This window comes from Vigna umbellata, chromosome 1, assembly GCF_029865625.1.
Source record: "Vigna umbellata cultivar VRB3 chromosome 1, Vumbellata_1.0, whole genome shotgun sequence".
NCBI classification, from domain to species: Eukaryota; Viridiplantae; Streptophyta; class Magnoliopsida; order Fabales; family Fabaceae; genus Vigna; species Vigna umbellata.
Window position 1 is genome coordinate 63,574,437 of NC_142165.1, and position 13,983 is coordinate 63,588,419.

At 32.5% G+C, this 13,983-nt stretch overlaps 1 protein-coding gene across 1 annotated transcript; it reads right to left on the minus strand.

The window, feature by feature from the left end:
• Positions 1 to 7,344: 7,344 nt before the first annotated feature.
• Positions 7,345 to 13,741, minus strand: LOC124845198 (uncharacterized). Its single transcript, XM_047322262.2, has 6 exons — positions 13,512 to 13,741; positions 13,279 to 13,415; positions 11,868 to 12,220; positions 9,009 to 9,105; positions 8,633 to 8,914; positions 7,345 to 8,526 (listed from the first exon to the last, which is right to left on the minus strand). Exons 1-6 carry the CDS (start codon positions 13,639 to 13,641, stop codon positions 7,534 to 7,536), a joined length of 1,992 nt encoding a protein of 663 aa, XP_047178218.1. The 5' UTR covers positions 13,642 to 13,741; the 3' UTR covers positions 7,345 to 7,533.
• Between the last annotated feature and the right edge of the window lie 242 nt (positions 13,742 to 13,983).

A 13,983-nucleotide genomic window follows, 5' to 3' on the forward strand; every position in this document is an offset into this window, starting at 1 on the left:
ATAATTTAAGAATTTTATTCTCTATCTCTAATCTCAAGATTGAGACCACTAAAGAACCTAAAGATGCTTGTCTCTTTTTCCTCCCTAATTCACAACATAATCATGTAGAGCTCCATTTTTTTCCTATACTCCTATACACTCATGTCTCTTTGTTGGAGCCTTTAGAGTTTGTCCATAAGCTCCCTATGGTAGTATGAGGGTATGCGCCTTCTTCTTATGGCATTTCTCAAGTCATTCCAATATTCAACTTGAGGAGAATTAGATAGTCTTCTCTCCCTCTTTAAGGATGTCCATCAATACATGGCAATACTTTGGAAACTTAGGGTGGCTAATTATGGGAACTTTTCTTTTCTCGCTCACTTGGTGGCAAGCAAATATTTGTTTCACCTTCATTTCTTAATCTAAGTAGGCTTCTACATCCTGTTTTCCATGGAAGTGAGGAAGGTCAACTCTAAAATCTTTAGAAGTAGGATCTCTTTAATCCTCCCTTTCATGCCCTCTATGTGGAGGAGGTTGATAGTATTGAATGATAATTCTATTATATCCTCCTCATGTGTGAGTTGTGTGGGAGTTTTGAAGCTTTTCTTATATTGGCTCCTACTCCTTATCCTTTCTTGGTCTCTCTCTTATTTTTTATTAATAAGCCTAAGTTCTTCTTCTAGGATAGCAAGATGGACATATCTTTTAATTTTCTCCTTTTCTTTTAAAAGTGTCTCTTGCTTCCTCCAAATTTTTAGTGATTTTAGTTCTTGGGCTAGTTAAGTTGATCTTTTTGGAGTCTCTTCACTAGAATCATTACCAATTTGGTAAGAAAGTGCTTTAGACATCTTAAAGATTTTCTAAATGCTATGCACAAAAAAAAGTTGTATTTCAAAAAGAATTCCTTAAGAGACTTAAGGAGGCAAAAGAAGTTTAAGTTCACTTCTAAGAAGAGAAGTGAATCACAAATAATTGCTTAATAATCAAGTCTTTCCTAGCCAAAGTTTTCCTCAAGCCCTTTTGCATTAACATTATTAAAGGTAATTAAGTTTGATAAGCAATTAAAACAATTAAGGAAAGCAAATAAACTAAGTTATGTGGCCTAATGGTAAGGTTATAAGACACTTAGAACCTTTAGAACATTCACCAACTAAAACATTCACTATAGAGTATAAGGTTTTAATTAAAAGATGAGATTGAACATCAAAGGTTCCCCTAAAACATCTAATTAGGCCAAAATCACAAGAAGCTAAATAAAGCAAATTCCAATTCAAAGAAATGAGATATTAGAATATAAACAAAGAAGTTTTTTCTCTCCTCCTGCTTTTGTGTCTCCTTCACCAAGGTTTCAAGTCCACTTAATGTTTCCATCCCCTAAGATGTTACCTCAAGGATTTGGTTCACCTCGAAAGAGAGCATACACACAAATAATCACAAAATCGAGAAGAGGCCAAAGAGAAATAAAGAAAAAGTATAAAATGAAATAAATCACTAGTGCAGAAAAGGCCTTTAACGTCACCCTTTAGACGTCCGACCCTCGAATATCCAGCATAAAAAATGACCGATGGCATTTTTCGTAAATAAAACAACCATGTAGACGTCTGTTCTGGAGAAAACAGACTTCTAAAGCCATATATACGTCTGATGTGGGGGGAACAGACTTCTATATACTCATTTTTGAAATCTAAAAAGTCACTTTTTGACTCCATTTAGACCTCAGATCCCTCCAATCCGACTTCTAAAGCCATATAGACGTCTGATGTAGGGGAACAAACATATACTCATTTTTGAAATCTAAAAAGTCACTTTTTGACTCCATTTAAACGTCAGATCCCACCAATCCGACTTCTAAAGCCATATAGACATATGATGTGGGGGGAACAAACTTCTATATACTCATTTTTGAAATCTAAAAAGTCACTTTTTGAGTTCATTTAAACGTCAAATCCCGCCAATCCGACTTCTAAAGCCATATAGACGTCTGTTGTGGGGGGAACAGACTTCTATATGGCTGCATTAAAACACCGCGAATGCGAGACAGCAGTTACGCGCTGTTAATGTTCATCATCTTCCTCGCGTTTTCTCTCCACGGGCTACGTTTTTCAGGTTTGTTTTCTCAATTTTGCACCGTTTAAAATTAGTTTTACTCGGATTACATTACTCTTTGATGAATTATCTTTTATTTGAACCGATTAAAATGTGTTTTCGTTGGGTTTTGGTGCAGTCTTGTCGTGTCCTTGGGTGGCGATTTCTTGCGTTTTGCACTCCTCTAATTCCCTCCACTACGTTTTTAAAACCATCCAATACAAAAAACGTACAATCCATTCTCTTCAACTAAAATATCAAGTTGTCAACTCGAATCACCATGAGCCAAGAGCAACTCGAGAGGCCTCAAGCGGAGAAAGATCCAATCAAATACGGCAACGCTTTAAACGTCTGATATGTAGTGTCAGTTGTCTATATAGACGTCAGATAATGCAAACCGACGTCCCATCAACGTCACCCGTAAAGACGTCACATCGAGATCAGACGTGAAAAACCCAAAATAACAGACATCTAAAGCCTTTTCTGCACTATTGAATGCTCAATCAAAAGGAATTTATATTGACAAAATTGAAAGAATTGAAGAGTGAAAAGCACGAAAATAAAAGTTAAAAACAAAAGGTTAAGCATGTCTAGCCGAGCGAGTGTGGGCGATGAGCGACCAATTCAGAACATGTTTTAAGTCTTTCTTTCTTTTACTTTCTGGTGACTTTGAACTACGTTAAGGCTTTGAGAATTATGTAAAGGTATTTATTGAAATTACATGATGGTTTATTCTTGAGGTTGTGTATGCATTTGAAGTATGGTTGAAAAGAGTTTCTAAGGTGAAATTCTTGGTTGGATGTTTCAAAGTGTTATAGGTATGAATTTAGGGAGCTCAATCTTAGAGGTTATCCTGACACTCTAATGGTCATTCATTCTCAAGTAAAGGGAGGTGAGACATGTGGTGAGAGTAGTAGGAGGTTCTAGTCTAGGAGCTTTACCTTCGCCTGAGGTGTTGTTTAACATACTAACCTTGTGTAATAGCTTGGGGTGGGCCAGCTGTTTCACCACTACAAGTGCATAACCAACCATAGATGGTCAAGTCTTAGTCTTTGGCATGATTAGGATGTTTGATTTACTTTGTGTGAAATATGATGCATGATGAACCTTATTTTTTTGTGAATAATTATTTTCATCATTAGCTTACCATTTTATATGTTTTGTGTTTGGTTTGTGTATGTGTGGTTCTTGTTGCAATGATATCTGGTGGGTGTGAGTAAAGGGTGATGATTTCTCGATAGAGCAAGCCTTGGAGGGTCATGCAGCAAATGTGTAGTTTCCCTTAGAGTATCTCTTTGTATAGTTATCTTTTGAGAAGAACTTTATTTATTTTCTTAGTCTCTTCTTTTGGCCTTCTAAATATAGAATATATGTATAGTTATAATGGATAATTGTATGAATATTTTATAATTCATGTTTGTTAAGAGTTCTATTTTATTAATTATGTGAAAATTTCTTTATAATATTAATACTATTTAAATGGGATGTTATAATAATACTGTGTAATATTTTATTAATAAAAAATTAAATTATAGTTGGTAAAAAATTAAAATAAATTTCAAATATACTAAAATTAACTTATTATATGTAAAATATTCACATAAAAATTCTAACCATTTTTAGTGTGATTAATATTTCTTTCCTAAGAAAAGCCTATTATAGTTATTAATTTCACTTAAACATATAAATTATTAATTTATCCTTTCAAGTTTTTTATTGCTTATTCATAAAAATTAAAATTATTTCATAGTATTTATTCAAATTTCAATTTATTTATATATAATTTATAATTTAATTAGAATATAATTTTAATTTTTACGTTATTATGTAGAAATTATAAAAAGAAAAGGTTAAACATACTTGTTCGTTTAAAGTAATTAGCGTGTAATTTTGCAAAATAATATGTTTTGATGAAGAAAATGGTTTCCTTCACATCATAACAATTTAACCTCAATTTTCCCTCATTTAACTTTGTTGTTTTGTTGAAGATTATATCTTCCTAAATAGGCTTTTTGAAATACGGAGAAACTAACTAAGAAAAACTAATTAATTAATTCCATAATTCCACATTAAATGAGTAAAAGATAGTTTGGGAATATTTTCATACTTGAATATTTTTTCAACGAAAATACTAAATATTTTTTTATATACTGAAATTAGTACACAAAAATTAAAGTAATTTTTCTGAAAAAATTATTTATAAAAGTTCTATAAATAAACATGGTTTTTTATTTTGAATAATTTTATATACTTGAAATTACGAGTAAATTAAATATATATATATATATATATATATATATATATATATATATATATGTATGTATTTTAATTTTTTAAAAGTAAAATCGTAATAAAATCTTAAATTTCAAAAAACAAACATATTGTTAATTACGTATCATTGTTCGATTTAGAATTTAAAGATTCGTCATTATTTTATTTTTAAAATGAGTATTTGAATTGTTTTCGAGTTTAATTTCTATAATACTGTCGAGCTCAAATACTTAGTTAATAATATTGGTTTAATAATGAAGTTTACCATTGATCATTTTTACTATATATAAAAAACCAAGCAAGTGTTTGATTTTTGGTAAAGATTCCAAAAGAAAAATAAAGGTTGGAATGATAAAGAAGTTATCTAAAATAGGAAGAGAATTTCTAATAAAATGCATTGCCCATTTCATGAGTTGCTTTTGAACTTCTAAAATCACTTTTGTGGTCTCATCCAATGTTTAATTATAAAATTACTTCTATGCTATTAACAAAACCATGATAATGAAATGCGTGCACGTTTTAAGTTAATTTTATTTTTTAATTTATAAGGTGATTGATATTTAAGAAAAATTCATTGGTGTTAAGCATATCTGGTAAATTAAATTGTATACTTTTATTATAACTATAATCAATAAAATAATTTTTTACGGGTTGCGTGCACAAAATTGTCACCTCGTGAGACATGGCCTTAGTTAAAATGATAATAAAACACACGTTTAGAATGTGGCATGTGGATATATATATATATAATTTAACGAACAAAAGGAAAATGATTTTCTTAGCATTCGTATGCTATTGTTATCTTTTAAGTTTAAAAAAGAAAATAATTGGTTGAATTTCGAAAGTTTAAAACCCTAATAGAAATACTTACGTATGGTTCACTTTTAGCTAATGGATTGATTTGATAATCCATGTTTTGTCACTTGTTTTAAATTTTAATGTAATCATTAGTTTAGTTTTTATAGTTGTTTATTGAAACCATAAAAAATATTATAGCCTGTAGATCAACTAATGCAAAATTATTTCTATCAACTATATGTTAATGTATTAGGATTTGAATGCAGTAATTTTAATTTTTTTAAAATGTTATAAATAATCTATATTACAAATCAGTTAAGTTGTTTCCAAAAAATAGAAAGATAAAAGTCAAGTATTACAAATTGATTTTTTTTTTATATAAAAAAGGTTATTGATCATCTAATTAACTTTTAATTAGACCTTGATAATTTGTAGATAACTTAAAAAAGTGTAAAAGTAAGATACAAATTCAAAAGTTAGTGGAACAAAGGCTGATAGTTCAGGAAGATACATTTACTTATAGTATATATAAGGAAGCTTGAAAACTTATAGTGGGAATAATTACCCCACAATCTTTAATGTCACTTCTCTCATGGTATAAATTTTGTAAGTCTAATTCATTGAAGGTTATAGTTGAAATGAGTGCTTTATAAATTTAAACATTTTTTATTTTTTAAATCATTTTTAATTTATAAATATATTCTAATTTTGTCATATTTTCACATCACTTATTGCTTATAATATTGTTATATTTTTGCATTACTTATTACTTATAATGTTTTGTGCAATAATACTTTGACATTTAAATTTATACTAGTTATTGTGGAGACTCCTCCCCATTTCATAAAATATAGACTAGTCATTATACTTTCACCATGTTAATACTTCTAATTATTTATTCATAATGAAGAAATGAATGATAAGTAGAAATAATCTTATAGTAACTATTAGAAAAAAATCAAATAGAACAAAACATTTATATTATATACATTTCTAATTTAATTTTTTATAAAAATATTTATTCTCTTCTTTTATATAGTACTGAATAAGTAAACTATTAACCTTAAGCCCTTTTCTTATCCTTATTTTCTCGTGCATCTCTCATTTTATGATATAATTATGAAATAAAATGAGAAAAATCTTGAGTTTTGTGAGATATTTAGGATTTGAGTGGAATGGATAAGGTTGATACTAGTTTAGTAATTTGTTGGGTTCCTTCGGGTTTCTTAGGTTGTCTCCTGTTTTCATTAACATGTTTTGGTAAAGTTAAAATTATAAATAATGAAATGGGATTTGGTGATCTTCCTAGATTATTTCATTCAATATAAGATTGTGTTTTGGGCTCGTGGAACTTTCAACGAAACCCCTCTTATTTTATTACGACAAGTAAATGATGTTACATGTGTTTGAATTGGATAATAGATTTGAGAGAATGAAAACAAGTAGATTGAGAAGAAATAAAGATGAGAATGAGATTGTTTGAATTAACAAAAAAATGATGAAAAATAAAATAAAAAATTATGAAAGTTTATGAATGATGTGATTGGTTTAATTAATATAACAAATTTGAAAAAATTATTATAAATTAATTTAATTAAATAATAAATTATAATTTTATTATTATAATTTAAAAGTCATAATTTATTTTTATTACTATTTTTAATTTTATTATTATTACTATTTATATATTTTATTATTTATGGTTAAAATTATTAAATTTTACATATAACATTATTTTCTACATTTCTTCACAAATCTCTTCGTCTACGAAGAGGAAGTCTAACAAATTTTTTTCTCGTTTTTTAAACTCTCCAAAGTTTCTGACAACCTGCGTCCGGATACAAACACAAAGCTCTATGACCCTTATACCAAGACCTGCATGAATTGGGTATATACTAATAAATTATAATAGTAAGAAAAACAAAAGCGTATTTTGGCATGGCGTCAAAAAGTGGAGCATGCTTTCTATAATTGCAGAGTTTAATATACTGCTTCAACATTCTCCTAATAATTATAATTATTAAATAAAAAATACTATATGGGTTTGATATTTACAAAATATTTAAAAGGAATTTTGTTGTCCATAGACTTCTTAGCTGACTTGAACAGAAAGTTTGAGTAAAAATACATGTGTAACTAAAAATGCATTTCTAAAATATGAAATATGCTTAGAGGTCTAGTATAGTGCAATCCGGAAATAGCGCAGCAAACGAAAGAAAATAAACAAACTTGCACATTGGTGATTGCGTCTAACTGTACTCATTGGTTGAACCAAAACTTAAGGTATTGAATTTGAACCCACGTAGTGGATTCCACTGTATAAACGAACGCTTATCTCAGTCATTAAACAGCATGAACAAACTGTGAGCTAAAAAAGTTCAAAAAAACCATGCGTCCTATTCAATTCCGGGATTTCTTTCTGGAGGACTTGGAAGAAGGCTTGGTTTGCTCGGAAACTGCATTCTGCCCAGCTCCTTTGGAAGTTCCCTGGTTTGATTTTGGATGTGATGTGTTGGATGAGGCACCAGTATCATGTTTATCTCTAACTACAGCACCTTGAGATCCTCTCACTTGAGCAGCTCTTTTGTCCTTCCTCTTGGGCCTATATGTTGATCTCTCCCGTTTTGGAAGCCAACGTTCTGGATCTGGTGGAGGACCTGGATTTGCAGGGTCGAACCCTTTAGGATACCTTGGCTTTCTTTTTCTCTTTTTCTTAGTTTTCGTCTTGTTCTTTCCTTCCTCATATGTTTCAGAGACTCCAACGCGAGGGGCCGCAACTTGTTTCACTCCAGATGTACGCTCCAAGCTGTCCACATCAATTCCCTTTAAACCAGGTAGGGCCTTGAGTTGCTTTTCATAAAGCTCTGCCTTGTTAACATCCATGCGTGCAACTGTTGTTACAAGCCCAACTAGTGCTTCTACGCTTCCCTGGTTTTTGACGAGTTCCTCATAGAGTTTAGCAGCCTCCTCCTCTTTGCCATGCCTCAGCTTGAATGACGCAGCTTCTTGCATTATAATATTAAGCTTATTGTCCTCAGTCATAGCATTAGACCACCATTTAGTTGCAGCATCAAGCACAGCAGCTGCACCATCAATGTCACCAGCTCGCTCTTTTAAAGACACAAGGGTGGCAACAGTAGCAGGCATATGCTGGATATCAGATATCTTTGCCAGAGAATCGGCTGCAATATGTGGATGGCCAGCAGCAGCTGCCACCTGAGCCCGGGCTAAGTGAACAACTTTGGACTTCTCAGGGAACTTACTAGCAAACTGTGCTAATATTTCCTCGGCCCTTCCAGCTTTGTTCTCTCTAACCAAGAGGGCAGCTTGCAGTAATACTGGTATCACACTTTCAGGGAACATGTCTGGTAATGCTGAAACAAGTTCTCGTGCCTACAAATTTTCAGAGTGAAGTAATAAAGAGTATGCTCTCTTGCCCATTCGAAAAAAGGAACAAATGACACAATTGATTATTCAAAGACAAAGAAAGAAGAGAAACCTGCTCAATCTTATTAGCATGAAGAAGTAAAAGAATCCTATTTGCATATATCGCTTCCTTTTCTTTTGCTGAAAGTTTCAGGTCCAGTGATGGAGCTAGCCGAAAGCTTTGACTCTCTTTGTCTTTCAGTCGATCAAGTTTCCTTAAGCTATCAGAAACATCTTTTGGACCTTTCAGTGAAACAAGATTGTTCACTGCCACTGCAATTGATGATTCATCAGCCATATCTCGTTTAATTGTGTCTGTATAAGCTTCAATAGCATCTTGCTTACGCCCAAGAAGCTGTTCATCCACATTAGATTAATATCTCAGGCTCTTGAAAACATAATACTAGTATGAAGGAGACATAAGCTAAGTTTGAGATCAAAAACTTTACCTGTTGAACATAAGCTAATTGTACAGCTATAGGAGACAATTCAAGTTCGATCTCATCATCAGCTAAGTTATCTTCCATCAGGACCTCTTGACCAATCCTGATGCAAAATATGGGAATCAACATAAGTATATGGCACGGCTTAACTTAATAGTTTACCAAACACTAAGTAAGGAAGTAAAACAAACAATGAAATCAAAGCGAATTTAAACTGTTTCTATCTTCTGAGTGTGTTCCCTAGGAACCTAACAGATTTACTGTTATCTTATATAAGCAAATGAATCATGCTCCCAAACTGAAACTCTCCATGCATTAAGGTATATGCATCTTTATTTTCCAAACCTAGTTTGTAAATGATGTCAAAACAATAATCAATCAGTTTTGCAACTAAGGTTCTCTCAAGATCATCTGGTCAGTACAAACCTTAAGCTTCCTCCTATCCACTAAATATGATTGTTGGTGTTAGATAGCCAAAGCCACTGCCATTAACTCTTTTTCATAAGCTTGTTTAGCTAGATTTTTCACTCAAAGCATTATTAATGAAGTAATAGATTGCCGCTTGTGTATGAGTATAGCTCCAAACCTCCTTCCAATACATCATTTTCAATCACAAACTCGTGAGCAAAATCAGGTAAAGCCAAAACTAGTGTTTTGGTCACTTTTGTTTCAATAAATCAAAGGCTTTCTACTCTAATGTTAGTCCATCTGAACCTGACTTTTTGGTCAAATCGGTCAACAGTTAAGCTAGTTTGCCATAATCCTGCACAAATTTGTGATAATAGCCAGTAAGGCCTAGGAATCCTCTCATTTCCTCTATAGTTTTCGCAGTAGGCCTGTTTAGCAAACATTCCACCTTGTCACGGTCCAATGCCACCCCCTCGTACGACACAATGTCCCAAATTTTACATAAGCAAAATGACATTTCTTCTTATTAGCCACTAGCTTATCATCCAAGGCCACTTGTAAACCCTCAGTTAATACATATTTCTGTAGAATGGGCTTAAGGATACTTAAGATTAAAAACAGAGAAATATATTTTGAAGGGCTTAAGAGACCCCTCTGACAATCTTCTATTTATAATGAAAAACTTATTCAAGAGTACATGAAAAATTAAGGGAATGCACTAGATACCTAGGTGCAGAACTAGGTACGACTATAGGTACAACTAATAAATTGTTGACACACTACACCCTACTTAGGCTTAATGATGATATATAAATGTAATTATTCTAACAAGGATCAATTCACCAAAGCTTGAAACATAGAAGGTGCATTTATAAGTCCAAAAGTCATCACTAACTATGTATTCGTAATGACCCTCGTGAGTTCTAAATGCAGTCTTATGCATATACTTAGCTTTCACTGGCTATGTTTCTAGCTTTCCCCACGTAGAGAGTTCTAAATGTAGTCTTATGCACATCCTTACCTTTCACTGACTATGTTTCTATACTTCCCCATGTACTTCTCACTTCATAGCGTCTACCACAACTAACTTAAGTTGACAGGGGAAGTGGAAAACAAATATATACATCAAATAATAACTTACAAGAGATTAAATAAATCACAAAGTCTTCAAAGATTCTTCAGATTTCCTGAGATACTTTTGATTTCCCAAATTACCAACAATACTTAATAAGGATGGCCTAAACATTAACAAAGACTCAAAACAAAATGCATGAACCAATATCTCAAATCTCAACTTTGGTGAATGTCTTGTCACCTTAAAAATTTATGACAATTCCACCTTAATCCAAACCTAATGGAGAACCAATCCCCTTGAGATGGAAGAAGGAAACCTTATCAGTCAAAAATCACAAATGAGAAGTAAATACTGATGATATCTACTCAATTACTAGGTACACGTAACCTGAAAATCAACCATAAACACAGCTCCACCTAATTCAAAGTTTGAACATCTATGCCTAAATGGCCTAAATCCAATAATCCACTATATCATATAGTAGATGGTGTCAAAGATGTATTATATAGAAATGTCGCATACCTATTGAAATAAGTGGTGTGCAAAATAAAAAACTCAAATTTAGTATAATATCAACTCAGGTTCAATTGGCAAGACTTGTCAAAAATGACAACAAGAGATGCATATACAGCAACCACAACACTGATTGCAACCACAATAGCAAATGCAGTTGTAATCTTGGATCCAAAAAATTCTTCTATGAAATAGCATTATAGTGACACTATAGAAGCTATTTAACAACATTGACATCTATCATTGTTATTGACTTCCCATCGTTTACATTTAATGTTTTTAACAATCCTCATCGAAGAAGTACTTCCTTCACATTCCTCCTCAAGGAGAAGCCTTTCTGCCAGTATTCAAGTTTTTTTTTTACTGAGAACTAAGTCCACTTTTAACAAGAACTAAATCTTTATCAACATCACACCAAGCAAAATAACTTGTAACCCCATTATTTGACTATTGTTTCTCCAATCCTTGTCCAAGTCAAAATAACCCAAGGCTGATGCATATTTTGACTTTAAATTAATCTCAATTTGTCCATGCTTTTCCGAACTGGAATTCATCACTCACCCTACATTTTAATCACACTTGATTTCCAAACATAAAGAAAAGGACCTATTACTATTGGTAAAGATCAAACAATGTAAGTTTGTACCAAAACTATCAGGTACATAAAATTTTGAAACAAAGCTAAAGAACTCCCAAGAACAAGCACAAGAGTCATAAATATATTTTCTGCTACTGATAAGTCAGACTTACAGCATAGACATCACAAGATAAAAAACGAAGATTGTTGTACGATAGCATTATTTTCAACCATAGAAATGCAGGTAAATTTGTTCAATTTGACAGTTTCCATAATTAAAATAGCGTATCACCTTCGGCCTGATAACAAGAGTTGTTCTGCATCTGTGTACTTCTTCCTTGCAATTAAAGAACAAGCAGTATTGAATGCCAATTCAAAACTGCTTGTTGCTTTAACCCGAAGTGAATCCAGCATTCCCTGAACTTCAGATGACCTGCCAGCCATAACTAGTGCAGCAACAGAATTTATTTCCATGTTATCGATCTTGGAATTTTGGAGCTTCTGATAGATTTCTATGCAAGCATCCATTTTCCCTAGACGATACAATATCTGACACTCCAAAAGCATAGTTTCATCATTTCTCTCCTGTCTTTTCAAAGACTCCAAAGCTTCATCCAACTTGTTTTGTCTGTACAAGCAGTATGCCTATTTAGAAACAAAAAAGTAAAAAAACAGCAATCAATGGTAAGCACTTACGCATGTATGAAGCAATTGTACAATAAACTAACAAAGTTTTCAGTGAAATATCAACATTTATATGCCTTAGTGAGTAAATGATTAACCATTCAAACCAATGAATCTATATGGTTTTCAGTTAAAAGCAATGGAGTTTTCATGCGTACTTGGATTTAGACAAAGAATCCAAACAAATCATACAAACCAAGTGAAATTGAAACAAGAGTGAATTATACTCACCCCCAAGGTTTCATCAAATTTCATCGATTCAGCAATACCCTTATTTTTCTATTCCTATGCTAAATCTCATTAATTGCTTGAAAAACATTAAACCACATATCCCTGGAAAGAAGGTTGTTGTAAATGTAAAAATATGCAAGGTTAAGCACAATCATGAGAAACTTTGAGGGGTGTTAGTGTAATATATTCTTGAAATAATTCATACAACAGACTTAACTATACCGGATCAATGGAATACAGATATATCAAACAAGATCATGGAAAAAATAATAATGCATACCATTATCATGCTATTTTTCTTTACTACCAAGTTCACACATCTTTAATTCCTTCATGTAAGAATCCGAATAATAAGTTCGAAAAAAGGCAATAAGAGTCCCACATGCAGCAGCAGAAAAATTTTAGTTCAAAAATAAATCAAAATTAAAGGTTTGACAATGACTTAATGACAATTAGCATGTTTGAGTTAGAATTGGAGGTTTATTGCCTACAACTCTTTCCTTCCTTCTTCCTCAATTTCTTTCCATCCTACCCGTAAAACCCTTCCTTCTCCACTAAGCCCAGTTCTTCCTAACACGCTTTTTGCCATTCCCATCCAGCACCCGACAACTCAATGGTTTCTGCTCTGCACCCAGCTTTTCTAATCCCTAATTCAATTCGTAACCTCTAACACATACAAAAATCGAGGTACACATATCACAATGGAATAAGCATATATCCTCAGATCCGATTCTCAATTTCGAAAATTAACCAATGGCAAAGCAGAACGAAAGTGGAAATTGACATGCCTTGAAGAAATGAAAATCATCGAGCTGCTTCCGAGAAGACTTAATGGCGGAGAGCGCATCCTCGACACGGTCATTTTTTATCAGCGCAACGACCTTGCATCGGAGCGCGTCCTCATCGTCGGGTGCAATGGCAAGAACTGCGATGCAAACGAGATAGCGATGAGAAAACAAAGGAACGTTAAGGATACGAATAAAAGGAGGGACGTTTGAGAAGAGAAGTGAAATTGACGAACTCTGATCTGTAACTTTGACGACATTGTCGAATGCAGAAGCCTGGATGTGCCTGTTGAGCGTGGTGAACAGATCTTCGAGGGGAGGGGGAGGCGCAGGTTGCGACGACGCCGGCTTGGGCTTCGGAGCCATTAGGTTTCAGGCGAACCAAATCTCTGAATCGTGCCAACGCCAATTGACTTGGGTTTTGTGCTGCTTGGATCAGTTCCAAAGAAGACGGGTCGGGTTGCTTTTTTTTTCTCAAAAATGTCCTTTCTCATTCATTGTGCTTTTAAGCCGTCAGTAGTAGAATTCTAATTTACATTTTCGTTCTAAAAAATCTTAAAATAATATATATATATATATATATATATATATATATATATATATATATATACTGTAAATTTATATAAGTTTAATAATTTAATAACATTTTATATTTATATTAATCATCAATATTATTGTTTTATTATTTTTATGTTAGCATAATCTTAA

Bases quoted from the DNA above. Each gene is read 5' to 3' on its own strand.
- LOC124845198 (XM_047322262.2), bottom strand. From the start codon at position 13,641: ATGGCTCCGAAGCCCAAGCCGGCGTCGTCGCAACCTGCGCCTCCCCCT. The intron at 13,416-13,511 runs GTTCGTCAATTT...TTTGCATCGCAG, and splicing joins CGTCAAAGTTACAGATCAGA to TTCTTGCCATTGCACCCGAC. The intron at 12,221-13,278 runs GCATGTCAATTT...GTTTCTAAATAG, and splicing joins ATGATTTTCATTTCTTCAAG to GCATACTGCTTGTACAGACA.